This window comes from Pristiophorus japonicus, chromosome 2 (assembly GCF_044704955.1).
Source record: "Pristiophorus japonicus isolate sPriJap1 chromosome 2, sPriJap1.hap1, whole genome shotgun sequence".
NCBI lineage: Eukaryota > Metazoa > Chordata > Chondrichthyes > Pristiophoridae > Pristiophorus > Pristiophorus japonicus.
Genome location: NC_091978.1, coordinates 22,105,111 through 22,118,450, shown reverse-complemented (window position 1 = coordinate 22,118,450; position 13,340 = coordinate 22,105,111). Strand labels below are relative to the sequence as shown.

The window sequence follows — 13,340 nt, the reverse complement described above, 5'->3', positions numbered from 1 at the left end:
GGGTGGGGGGGAGAGAGAGAGAGGTGGTGGGGGGAGAGAGAGAGAGGTGGATGGGGGAGAGAGAGAGTGAGGTGGGGTGGGGAAGAAGTGGCACTGGTGGAACAGCTCTCTCCAAGTGCTGGAAGCAGTGAGGACGGGCCGGACGCGCCCGCCACCATTCACCTGTGCTGTGATCTTGCCCTTTGCAGGTTGCTGACGAGAGGCTGCTGTGGAGAGAGGCGACCGGCCCGGCCTCCGGAGCCCCCGGGCAATGGCGGCTGGTGTGGAGCCTGCCATTGCCGCTGCTGGCGGCGCTGCACTGCCGCTGCCTGATGTGAAAGGCCCGGTGTGAGGGGGGCGCGGGGACTTGGGACACGGTCCTGGGCTGGAAAACTGCCGGGGGAGGAGGGGAGACACACAAACCGCCATCATCTTCTCTCACTATCTATCACTTTACTCACCTCCCTTCGGGCCCAGCAACACTTTCAATAAAAGGACACTTCGTGCAGCGTCGTCAAAACGCCATGAAAAAAAAAATTCTCGAAGATTCTACTCGGCCAACCGAGAATGAAAGTTGAACACGACACCTGTAACTCTGCAGTCGGGGAAGCCAATTTGCGACGCACACTTCCGCCGGGGAAGCCATTTTGTGACGCGCACACACACAAGAGCCGCTGGCGTCCGGCCTGAGCTCGGAACTTTCTCTCCTCCTGAATCGTCGTCAACAAACAAACAAACAAACAATTAAAGCCCCAGCGATGAGCGCCGCCGCGCCTCCAGCGAGCTGCTGACCGTAAGGACGTTTTGAAACGAAGTTGGAGCGCCAGGTACCTGCCTGTATTGGGAGGGTCGGGACGGGACACCGGGGGCGCCAGGCCCCGGCCGTACATCCCAAACCTTTGGCTTTCCTTGGAAACAGATTTCACTTTCAATTCACCGTCACATTGCAATTTAAACAATGTTAAAAATACGCTTCAGTGCCCATCTTGTGATGTTCCGAAGTCGGATCTCAAATGATGCATTTTATCAATAGGTGTAAAAGTATAGACTCATTGAATTTTACCGCCTTTCCAGGTATTAAGGGACTGTTGAATCAAGGAAGAGGTTGGCACATTCATTTTTCACCAATTGTCATTTAATTCCACTATTGGGGGTTAACAGCTAATTCTCGTTGCCATAGAGAAACAACAGGAGATTCAACTAAATTCCAGTACAACGTCTTTCAAAGTTGTTTTCAAAGGTGGGCGACCCTCTTAGTCAGTTTTGGCACTCACTTGGGGACTCTGCAAATCTCATCCTCAGGAAGTCCCAACCCTCCCCTCCCATTTACTCGCTTCTGAAAGACCGCATCAGCTACCCCAAGCGAAACTGTGCTTTTATTTAAGACATTTTATCTGTATGCAGCAACAGAAATTGTGTCCTAATTTTTTTTTTCGAATTCAGCTTTCTTAAGACAACGCATTGGCAAACCAACTCAGTTGAACAGAAATCTAATGGCCTCCTGGATCTCCTTGAAGAGCCCTCTAGAGTACATGGATCCCAAATAGGAAAGCTAAGTTGTATAGGCCCTGTATTTTCTCTGAAGAGAAGTGATAAAGGAGGATGATTCATGCCATTTGATTCAAGATAATATTTAATGTCCCAATACTTTGATTCCTTTTTTTTTTTAGAAGTCTTTTACTCCTCCACTCTAGACTGTGCTCGCTGTGGCTCTCGGTCCAGCAGCGCTTCAAATTTAAAATTCTTATCCTTTTGTTCAAATCGCTCCACGGCCTTGCCCCTCCCTATCTCTGTAACCTCCTACAACCCTTCCAAGACATCTGCGCTCCTCCAATTCTGGCTTCTTGTGCACTTGGCTTCGGCAGCCATGCCTTCAGTTGTCCAGGCTCCAAGCTTTGGAATTCTATCCTTAAAACTCTCCACCTCGCTCTCCTCCTTTTATGATGCTCCTTAAATCCTACCTCTTTGATAAAGCTTTTGGCCACCTGTCCTAATATCACCTTGTGAGGCTCGGTGTCAAATTTTGTCTGATACACTCCTGTGAAACACGTTGGGATGTTTTACTATGTTAAAGGCACTATATAAATACAAGTTGTTTTTTGATTGATTTTTGTCCCAGGCTGTTCCCATAGCTGAGCCCCAGTTCCATATGTCCCAGGGGAGAGTGTTTTCAATTTCCCAGATATCTGGGAAAATTTGTCGTGTCCAGGAATCTGAGAGAGAATCCTCAGCGGTTTATTAATCAAGAGACCCTCTTAATAACAATAACAGGCTTCGATTTAGGCTTTAACTACAAAATAAATTGATTAAATAGTAGAAGAAAAAGTGAATAGTAACTTTTACAATAGTTATTAAGCTTACTCTTCAAACAGTAGAAAAGGATGAATAGTTTACAACTGCAGTGCTAAACTATGGTATGAAAAATCTTGTTTCTTTTTCTTGGCATCTAAAAAGCTATCAAGCCTGACTCTCTTTTGTAGACTTCAGAATGACTCCCTGACTTTCAACAATTCAGGTTGACAAATACTTTTTAAACAGGTGGCCTGGACCAATGGATTTAAATAACTGAGTTGAATTAAAAAGAAAACTGCCAATTGCACACATTTAAAAAAAAAAACCAAAAGATGTTTGTATTTGAACTGAATGACCTAAGTGTCTTTCGCTGTGACCTAAGTGTGCTATTTGAGAATAGCAGATGGTGAGGGAGCATTATAAATGTGTTTAATCCTCGACTGATGTTGACCCAGACAGATATATATACACACACACTTTCAGGTTAGGGGGTTACAGCTTGGTAGACGTCAACTGTGGCTCAGTTGGTAGCGCACTCACCTCTGATTCAGAAGATTGTGGGTTCAATTTCCACTCCAGAGATTTAAGCACATAATCTAGGCTGGCGCCTCAGTACAGTACCGTCGGATGAGACGTTAAACCAAAGTACCATCTGCCCTCGTGAATGTAAAAGATCCCGTGGCACTATTTTGAAGAGCCGAGGAGTTCTCCCCAGTATTCTGGCCAATATTTAGCCCTCAATCAACATCCCCAAAACAGATTATCTGGTCATTGCTGTTTGTGGGACCTGTGTGGCTGCATTACAACAGTGACTATACTTCAAAAGTACTTCATTAGATGTAAAGTGCCTTGGGATGTCCTGAGGGCGTGAAAGGCACTTTATAAATGCAAGATCTTTCTTTACCATTGCTCTGGCTGAAACCACAGCAGGGCTCGGGATCGGTCCTGTGACCTCCCTGGTCTGTATGGCTCTGGACCACATCAGATGGTACACTTGCCCACCGAGCCATCAGAGGAGCCTTCTCTTTATTTTTGCTACAACGTATCTTGCATTGGGTCGCTTTCACCCTCATCCCCAACTTAAATGACCACAAAGGTTTGTCCTTAATCTATTTAAAAGAAACACTCACTGATTGTCAACACTATATATAGTTAGAGCATCCGGAAACCTCAGGACCGAGGCCATTCTAGATTTCAGAACGTCTTTCCACCGTCCCGAATCTAGAAACACCTGGGCCAGAGGTAAGGAGGAGGGGGGTGGGGGGGACGTCAGTCGAGCCCGTCGAGTAGTAGTGGGGGCAGCGACGGGTCCGGATTTCGGGACATATTCCAGACGACCCCGCCACAGATCGGTCCAAATTCCGGATCTCCGGATTTTGGACGCTAAAGCTGTGTAGTGCTCTTTTGCTAATGATCAACCTAATGTTTTGGACCAATTTGACTGAATCCTGGCTCAAAATCCTGGAACTCCCTATCTAATTGTATTATGGGAGCACCTTCAACACCTGGGCTGCAGCAGTTAAGCAGGCAGCTCACCACCACTGAGTCAAGGCAACAAAGGCTGGTCTTGCCAGTGATACAAAAGTCCCAAGAATTAATTTTAAAACTCTGCACACACAGGTAATTTCTCTCTTATTGCTAGCCATTGAAATAGAGATAAACATTGGGCCTTGCACAGTGCAGAAACATAGAAGCTTAGAAAACAGAAAATAGGTGCAGGAGTAAGCCATTCGGCCCTTCGAGCCTGCACCGCCATTCAATGAGTTCATGGCTGAACATGCAACTTCAGTACCCCATTCCTGCTTTCTCGCCATACCCCTTGATCCCCCTAGTAGTAAGGACTACATCTTACTCCTTTTTGAATATATTTAGTGAATTGGCCTCAACAACTTTCTGGGGTAGAGAATTCCACAGGTTCACCACTCTCTGGGTGAAGAAGTTTCTCCTCATCTCGGTCCTAAATGGCTTACCCCTTATCCTTAGACTGTGACCCCCTGGTTCTGGACTTCCCCAACATTGGGAACATTCTTCCTGCATCTAACCTGTCTAAACCCGTCAGAATTTTAAACGTTTCTATGAGATCCCCTCTCATTCTTCTGAACTCCAGTGAATACAAGCCCAGTTAATCCAGTCTTTCTTGATATGTCAGTCCTGCCATCCATGGAATCAGTCTAGTGAACCTTCGCTGCACTCCCTCAATAGCAAGAATGTCCTTCCTCAAGTTAGGAGACCAAAACTGTACACAATACTCCAGGTGTGGCCTCACCAAGGCCCTGTACAACTGTAGCAACACCTCCCTGCCCCTGTACTCTAATCCCCTCGCTATGAAGGCCATCATGTCATTTGCTTTCTTAATTGCCTGCTGTACCTGCATGCCAACCTTCAATGACTGATGTACCATGACACCCAGGTCTCGTTGCACCTCCCCTTTTCCTAATCTGTCACCATTCAGATAATAGTCTGTCTCTCTGTTTTTACCACCAAAGTGGATAACCTCACATTTATCCACATTCTACTTCATCTACCATGCATTTGCCCACTCACCTGACCTATCCAAGTCACTCTGCAGCCTCATAGCATCCTCCTCACAGCTCACACTGCCACCCAACTTAGTGTCATCTGCAAAATTGGAGATACTACATTTAATCCCCTCGTCTAAATCATTAATGTACAGTGTAAACAGCTGGGGCCCCAGCACAGAACCTTGCGGTACCCCACTAGTCACTGATTGCCATTCTGAAAAGTACCCATTTACTCCTACTCTTTGCTTCCTGTTCTCAATCCATGTCAGCACACTATCCCCAATCCCATGTGCTTTAACTTTGCACATTAATTTCTTGTGTGGGACCTTGTCGAAAGCCTTCTGAAAGTCCAAATATACCACATCAACTGGTTCTCCCTTGTCCACTCTACTGGTAACATCCTAAAAAAAAAGCATAATTATCTGCCACTTGCAGTGAAAACCAAAGTATAGAAACAAGGAATAACAATGCCTTGTGTTGATGCCACTTGCCACTCCCTGATGTCAACAATGAAAGTGGGCCAGTCCACAAAACATATTCTCTAAGTGACTATATACAGGCGTGGCCATCTCGAACCTTTAATTCTTCTTGAGACACTTGTACAGCTTTCAAAGTATAGGGATGGGTCTGCATCCTCTTATGGAATACAAACTTTAGCAAAAGCTTGCACTCACGTGTCACCTTTTGAAGTGGTGAAACATCCCAATGTTCTTCAGAAAGGGATAGACTGGGCACCAAAGAATAAGAAAACTGGTGGAGATGACATGGTCAAATAGCTAGGGTTTTCGAATGGATTTGAAATGGGGAAAGATGTAGCAAGACAGTGGAGTTTAGGAAAATAATTCCAGAGTCACAGGATTACGATGGCTAAAAGCTCTGCCTAATGTTGGAGTGGAAAGTGCCAGCTGAGAGGTAGGGCTGGAGGACTTGCTGATGTGCGATGAAGAAAGGTTCAGGAGTGAGTCCTAAATGAGGATAAGGAAACTGACCTCGGGTTATTTCCTCTATAGAAAAAAAGCAATAATTTTCGGTAGTACAGCTAAGTGCCCCCCCTGAACAGTTGGGAGAGGGCCTTCAATGGTAAAGGCCCTTTTTCAGAATGTGGGCCATCTTATAACAGTCACATGAACCCAAAACTCTTTTACGGAACAGGTGCCCATTTGGTTCGGCCCACTTCAGCCATGGTGTAAGTAGATAAAATGACATTGGAATTCAAATAGTTAATTAGGGTTAAATTATTATAAACAAATAAAAACATGGATTTTAATAAAGGAGAAAGGCAGTGACTAGGAGAACATAAATCAGCATTATACGAACGTTGCACACAGCACTTCAAACTAATCGCACCAAGCATGGGAATAATCTTGTGTAATACATATGGCAATTATTTTTTACGTGATGTGCACCACTTGCATTGATGGTCCCGAGGCCCATCTGTGATGTTACATGTGGTAATGTCTACATATGGGGACTATTATATTGTACGTGACTTCATGGTATATGCACAAAGAAAAACTGCAGTCCAGGAGTTTCGTAACCAGCAAAAAACGATGTTGACTCTGAAACTCTAGGTTCTCCCAGTCTCCCCTCACAACTCCGGAGGGCAACTGGTGGAACCCAAAAAACGGCTGAAAACAGGGTTAAGCTGTGTTTCCTCTGATCTCCCACCAGATTTATGGGACTAGGAGAATGGTTGGTAACCAGAGGACGAAGATTTAAGGTAATTGGCAAAAGAACCAGAGGTCATTTTTTTTTAAATGTAGTTAATTTTCCTGATCTGGAATGTATTGTCTGACAAGCAGATTCAATAATAACTTTCAAAAGGGAATTGAATAAATTGTTGAAAGGGAAATAAATTACAGGGTTATAGGAACAGAGCTGGTGAGTGGTTGACTAATTGGATCGTTCTTTCAAAGAGCCGGCACAGGCACGATGGGCCGAATGACCTCCTCCTGAGCTGTGTCATTCTATGATTCCATGAATTCCCACAGAATTTCACAACCATCTTTAGCAAAAGCACTTTACACAAGTAAAACCCTATGGCCACAATTGTGAACTCCCTCCCCGACTGTCATGCATAGTTGAAGAGCATAATTTCCTCGCCCATAAACACAGAGCTAATAGCGAAGCTCCAACTCAAAGGCCCAGCGCTGCTGAAGCAAATGGAGGATCGTATTTTATGGAATAATGAAGAATCGTTTGCACGGTGCTGATGGCTATCTTAGTTTAGGATATAACCTGAACAAATCTCTTACTCGCCGATGAATGGGATTTGTTAGTTGCCACAGTGAATATTAAAACATTAAATTAAATAATATTTTCCTACAATCCCATGCCTGATCCCCAGCACAAACACACACATCCTCATGGACACTAAATTCCAGCTTATAATTTATTGAAGTATTCAAGGATGTATTTTTACAGAAAATATCAGGCCAATTCTTTGGAGTGTTTGATTATTTTATGTTCAGATTTGCATTTGTACTTTTTTTAAATGCATTCATGGGATGTGGGCATCAGTGGCAATGCCAGCATTTTTACCCATCCCTGATTGCCCCTTGAGAAGGTGGTGGTGAGCTACAGCCTTGAACCGCTGCAGTCTGTGTGGTGAAGGTGCTCCCACAGTGCTGTTGGGGAGGGATCCCTGTTCCAGGATTTTGACCCAGCGATAATGAAGGAACAGTGATATATTTTCACGTCCAGATAGTGTGTGACTTGGAGGTGATGGTGTTCCCATGCGCTAGTTGCCCGTGTCCTTGTAGGTGATATAGAGGTCACGGGTTTCAGTGTGCTGTCGAAAAAGCTCTTTGAACTACAGTCTGTATAAGGTTAATAAAGGAGTGGGAGATGTGGGCTAGAATCCACCCAGACTGATGGGATGAAAATCTCTTTTTTTTTTTCCAAGACACAAGTGGAATGAGTTTTGGACAGTCGTAATCCAACCACTTGTGGGTATCGATTCATAGCATCAAACTGCCTGGGCCAAAATTCAATCAGGAGACAGGAACGGTTGCTGTGGGAACATAAACCTCACATAGGTACTCTTCAGAAGTTGGTATTAAGACCTATTGGGGTATAACTGTGTTCTGTGCAGTAGCACAAAGTGTCCGATAGCAAATCCACAGCCTGTTTGGCACTCTGCCCAATAGACTTGAATGGTAAAGTAAATCAGCTGCTTTGCAATACTGCCCAGGACTAATTTCTATCCCCATTGCTGAAGCAAAGTAGAGGGAGTTCCATGTTGCATTTAGGTCATGTTGTACCTGATCTGGGAGCACTTCATCCTGACACTGGATACAAAACAGGGAGCCCAATAGGGTCATCCCTCACCTCAACCAGCACAAAACTTACTCCCCCACCTCTTTCCCCCCACCCCCCCCAGATTCAAATACTTTTTTGCTTTCCAATTTTGGACCTGGGTTCAAAATCAGCCCAAATAAATGGCCCGAGAGTCTCCTTTCAAAGATCCCAAATGAGCCTGAAGCCAGTTCCTAATGATACTAATCAACAATAGAAACTTAATTCTAAATTAATCGTATTGAGCAGTTTCACCGTAGCTGAATAAAATGACGATTTATGTGATGTAGTGGAAGGATTCTGAGGCTGATTGACAGTCTGACGGGCCACAACGTTAGCACTCCTTCCATGACCATAACCATCTTTTTATCACCCCGTAAGGTGCTTAGTCCTAAACAGTGAGAGTGATTTCAGCTTCCAGAGCCTGTTCAATGAGGGGGAGACACTCACACCCATCGGGCGGATGTCAGCTCGGGATTTCAAATCCGGAACTGTCTGGATCAAGGTTTGTACCACCTGCATCTTCTGGCTCCGAGGCAGGAATACTACTACCAGTGGAGACAAATTATTGGTACAGTGCAGAGGGAGCTCTGAACTGTCCCCAGACCACGCCATACCAGATCTTGGACTGCCTTCTGTTGTTAATTGGTACAAGGTTGGAAATGAGCCATTTCTTGAAGGACTTGCGTTGGCGCGCACACACACATATTACAGAAATGGAGGGGTGGGTTGGGAAAGGAACATTGACCTGTGAATCCTTGTAGCAATGCCGACTGAGAACTCACCCTGACACAGCTTGTTAGCAAGGGCCACAGGATAGTGACATTGCGCCAGTTTGTGAAACATTATCAAACATATTTTCTAAAATTCTAGATGGTTCTGTGTGGAAGGTCTTTAAAAAAACAAGCTGATTTTCTGAGGTACATGTGGCCACGTTCCATAACGTAAGCAGGTGTATATGTTAATGATGTTCCTGGCTGGTTTGGTCAACGATGATACAGGGGCGGGGAACGGAAAGGGTTAACATTGCAATTTAACGTACCATTCCTTTCACGCAATTTTTCTTTTTCCTTTAAATGTCAGTGTACTGATTTTGAACCTGGATGTCCAGTTATGTGGTGTATAATGTCTATTCTGGCAACTCTCTTTCCCCAGCCCCCCTCCTCCCCAACCGTGCAAAACCATTTTGTCCATGCTTGTGTTCTTGTTATGGCGACAAGTCCTCGTTGTTAGAAAGCTATGTATGAATTTTGTTTTGATTGTTACGAGTGATTTTTATTATCCATATTAAAATGTAAACAAATGAGGTTTTGTGTGTCCTTTGTTCACATCACATGGCCCCGTAAACACATCAGAACCGGGAGGTTAGAATGAGAAAAGTTCCATCAACCCTGTTCTTTCCACAGTCAATCAATGCATGACGACCTCATTCATGATTCCCTACCTTCCAAATCTCTCTCCTCGCTTCCTAATCCCCACGTGAATCAAACAGCTCTATTAATATCTCCCTGTCCTTCACTCCTCCTCCCCCCCCCCCCCCCCCCATTTGGATTGATCCAAGTGCCTCTTTAAAAGTTTTAACTGACTCTTAAATGAACTACTTTTCCATGCTGTGTTCTACACATCCACTATTTTGTGCTGCGGGGGAAACAAAATAATCTTATTACCTTGCATGAGGTTTATGAATTTTGTAATTGTGTCCTCAAATTCTGTGCTCATTACCCCAAGTTTAAATGGCCACCTAACTTTTTAGCTACACCTTTCATTATTCTAAGGACATGTATTCTTTTATTTGTGAGCCTCGTTATTGAATCTCAGCAGGCTATTGGACCCTATCTCTGTAACTTCCTCCAGCCCTACAACTCTCCGATAACTCTACATTCCGAGCAATGTTTCCCCTAATTTTTTTTGGATGTCCAGATCTGGCTGGACCACATAAAGCATTTTCGGGTCCTGGTCTCGCCTGCCAAAATTGCTCACTAGTCCAGAATCATTCTGGAATGCAAAGATAAACCCCGACTTCTATTCTCCACTGCTAACCATCTTAAATCCCCCTCTCCTGTCTCCTCCACCTTCACCTCTGACAAGTATGAAGAGCTCATGGACTTCTTTGTCTCTAAGATTGAGATCATCCGATCAGCTGTCTCTGCCACTTCCCTTCCTTTCCCCAGCCCACTGGGCCAAACTTCCTCTAAAGTTGTCCCCCCCCGCCCGAGCCCTGACCTCGCATCTTCTCTCGTGACCGCTCCGTGCTCATCTTGTCCATGAGACCTGCTGTGCTCATCTTGTCCATGAGACCTGCTCCCTCGACCCTATTCCCACCAAACTGCTGACCACCCAACATCCTTTTCTGTCCCCCATGTTAGCCTACATTGTTAACGGTTCTCAAATCAGCTGTCATCACCTCTCTCAAACCATTAACCCTTGATGACTCTGTCCTTGCAAACTACCGTCTCATTTCCAACCTCCCTTTGCTCCAAAGTCCTTGAACATGTCGCCTCCCAAATCCGTGCCCGTCTTTCCCACAACTCTCACGTTTGAATCATTCCAATCAGGTTTCTGCGCCTGCCACAGTACCCAAATGGCTATCCTCAAAGTCGCAAATGACATCCATTGTGACTGTGTCAAAGGTAAACTATCCCTCCTCGACCCTTGCTTCTCTGCAGCCTTCGACACGGTTGACCACTCTATCCTTCTCCACTGTCGTCCAGCTGGGTGGGACTGCACTTGCCTGGTTCCATTCTTACCTAATCGTAGCCAGAGCCGTCGTCATCATAGGCAGTCCCTCAAAGCTATGATGACTTGCTTCCACGCCAAAAAGGGATGAGTTCACAGGTGTTTCAATGAAGGACCTAATATTCCAGACCCCAAACTACATCGTGAAGGGTGGAAAATGCCTGAGCGTGGATTTTTTTAACGTGTGATGGCCGTTTCACACCAGCCACCACATGGGCTTGACAGAGCTAGGTCTTGGTCCAGTGGCATGGGTTACCCAAGACTAACTGGAGACCAGCTCTGCTGCACAGACCGAGCGCGCACACGTGTCGCAGTGTGGGCTGACCAATGCTGCCCCTGGGCCCCAGATTCCCGCCTCTCCTGGGCCACGGTCACTTTCCTCTATGGATTCTTGCCGCTCCTTCACCCCTCCTGCTGTGCCTGCCCGCACTGCAGTCAGCGACCTGGTTTCGCAGCAGTCGCCCTCCTGCAGCAGCACGCGCTGCTCCCTGCAGTGGTATGCCGCAGCACGCGCTGCTCCCTCCAATGGCCCCAGCCTGCTGATGGTCTTGCAGGCCAGGACCGCAGCGATTTCCAGGCTGGTATTACCTGCGACAGCTTCTCTTCCCACTCCCGCATTGTTATCTCTGGTATCCCCCAAGGATCTATCTTTGGTCCTCTTGTATTTCTCATCTACAGGCTGCTCCTTGGTGACAACATCCAAAAACACAGCGTCAGTTTCCACACGTTTGCTGATGAGACCCAGCTCTACCTCACCACTGCTTCTCTCGACTCCAAAGGTCTCTAACTTGTCGGACTGCTTGCCTGAAATCAGTTCTAGATGAGCAGAAATTTTCTCCAATTAAATATTGGGAAGACCGAAGTTATTGTTTTCGGTCCCCGCCTCGAACTCTGTTCACGAGCCACTGACACCATCTCTCTCCTAAACATCTGTCTGAGGCTGAACCACACTGATCGCAACTTTGGTGTCATATTTAACCCTGAAATGAGCTTCCAACCACATATCTGCAGCATAACTAAGACTTTCTGTTTCCACCTCCGTAACATCACCCGTCTCCCGCCCTTGCTTCAGCTCATCCACTGCTGAAACCCTCATCCATGCCTTTCTTATCTCTAGGCTTGACTACTCCATGCATGCCTGGCTGACCTCCCACATTCTACACTATGTAAACTAGAGGTCATCCAAAACTCAGGTATTCGTGTCCTAACTCGGACCAAGTCCCATTCCCCCATCACCCCTGTGCTTGCTGACCTACATTAGCTCCCGGTTAAGCAACACCTCGATTTCAAAATTCTCATCTTTGTTTTCAAATCCCTTCGTGGCCTCACCCCTCCCTATCTCTAATCTCCCCCAGCCCCACAACCCTCCGAGATATCTGCGCTCCTCTAATTCTGCCCTCTTGAGCATCCCTCATTATAACTGTTCAATCTTTGGTGTCCGTGCCTTCTGACGCCGAGGCCCCGAGCTCTGGAATTACTTGCCTCTACCTCTCTTTCCCGCTTTAAGACGCTCCTTAAAACCTACCTCTTTGACCAAGCTCTTGTTCACCTGCCCTAATTTTTCTTAATGTGGCTAGGTGTAAAATTTTTTGCCTTCTAATACTCCTGTGAAGCATCTTGGGACATTTTACTACGTTAAAGATGCTATATCAATACACGTTGTTGAGCCTCGTCATTGAATCGCAGCAGGCTATTTGACCATATCTCTAACCTCCTCCAATCTGACAAGAACTCTGCATTCCAAGCAATGTTTCCCCTAATTTATTTTTGGCTGCGTGGTCCCTTTGAGGAGCTGCGTAGCTCATTCAAAGTTTTGCGCATGTGCCAAATTTCACATTTGAAAAGCCGCTCCCAGGCTGCGAAGGTCCAGCAGACAGCTATGCGACCACACAGCCTAGAGGGAACATTGATTCCAAGAACACTGGCCTCCTGCGCTGCACACTATACCCCACTATTGGCGGCAGTGCATTCAGCGTTAAAGCCTGAAGCTATGGAATGCTCTCCCTAGCCCTAACCATTTCTTGTCCTTTGGTTTTAAAAAGGGTCTTAATGTGTGACCAAGCTTTTAGCCACTGCCTATTATCACCACCTAGGTGTCAGTTTTTGTCTGATGCTGTGAAGCCCCTTGGGATGTTTTTCTATGTTAAAGATACTATATAAATGCAATTTGTTATAGAAACATAGAAAATAGGTGCAGGATTAGGCCATTCAGCCCTTCGAGCCTGCACCACCATTCAATAAGATCATGGCTGATCATTCCCTCAGTATCCCTTTCCTGCTTTCTCTCCATACCCTTGATCCCTTTAGCCGTAAGGGCCATATCTAACTCTCTTTCGAATATATCCAATGAACTGGCATCAATAACACTCTGCGGCAGGGAATTCCATAGATTAACAACTCAGTGAAGCAGTTTCTCCTCATCTCAGTCCTAAATGGCCTACCCCTTATCCTAAGACTGTGTCCCTTGGTTCTGGACTTCCCCATCAACGGGAACATTCTTCCTGCATCTAATCT

The 13,340-nt window shown here is 45.7% G+C and overlaps 1 protein-coding gene across 1 annotated transcript in view; it reads left to right on the top strand.

The window, feature by feature from the left end:
- gfra4a (GDNF family receptor alpha 4a) overlaps positions 1-317 on the top strand; it is a 94,305-nt gene extending 93,988 nt beyond the window's left edge. The window contains exon 8 of the mRNA XM_070859534.1: positions 189-317. Within this exon, the coding sequence (XP_070715635.1) occupies positions 189-317 (129 nt within the window). The remainder of the gene's footprint in view (positions 1-188) is intronic.
- The last annotated feature ends 13,023 nt before the right edge of the window (positions 318-13,340 follow it).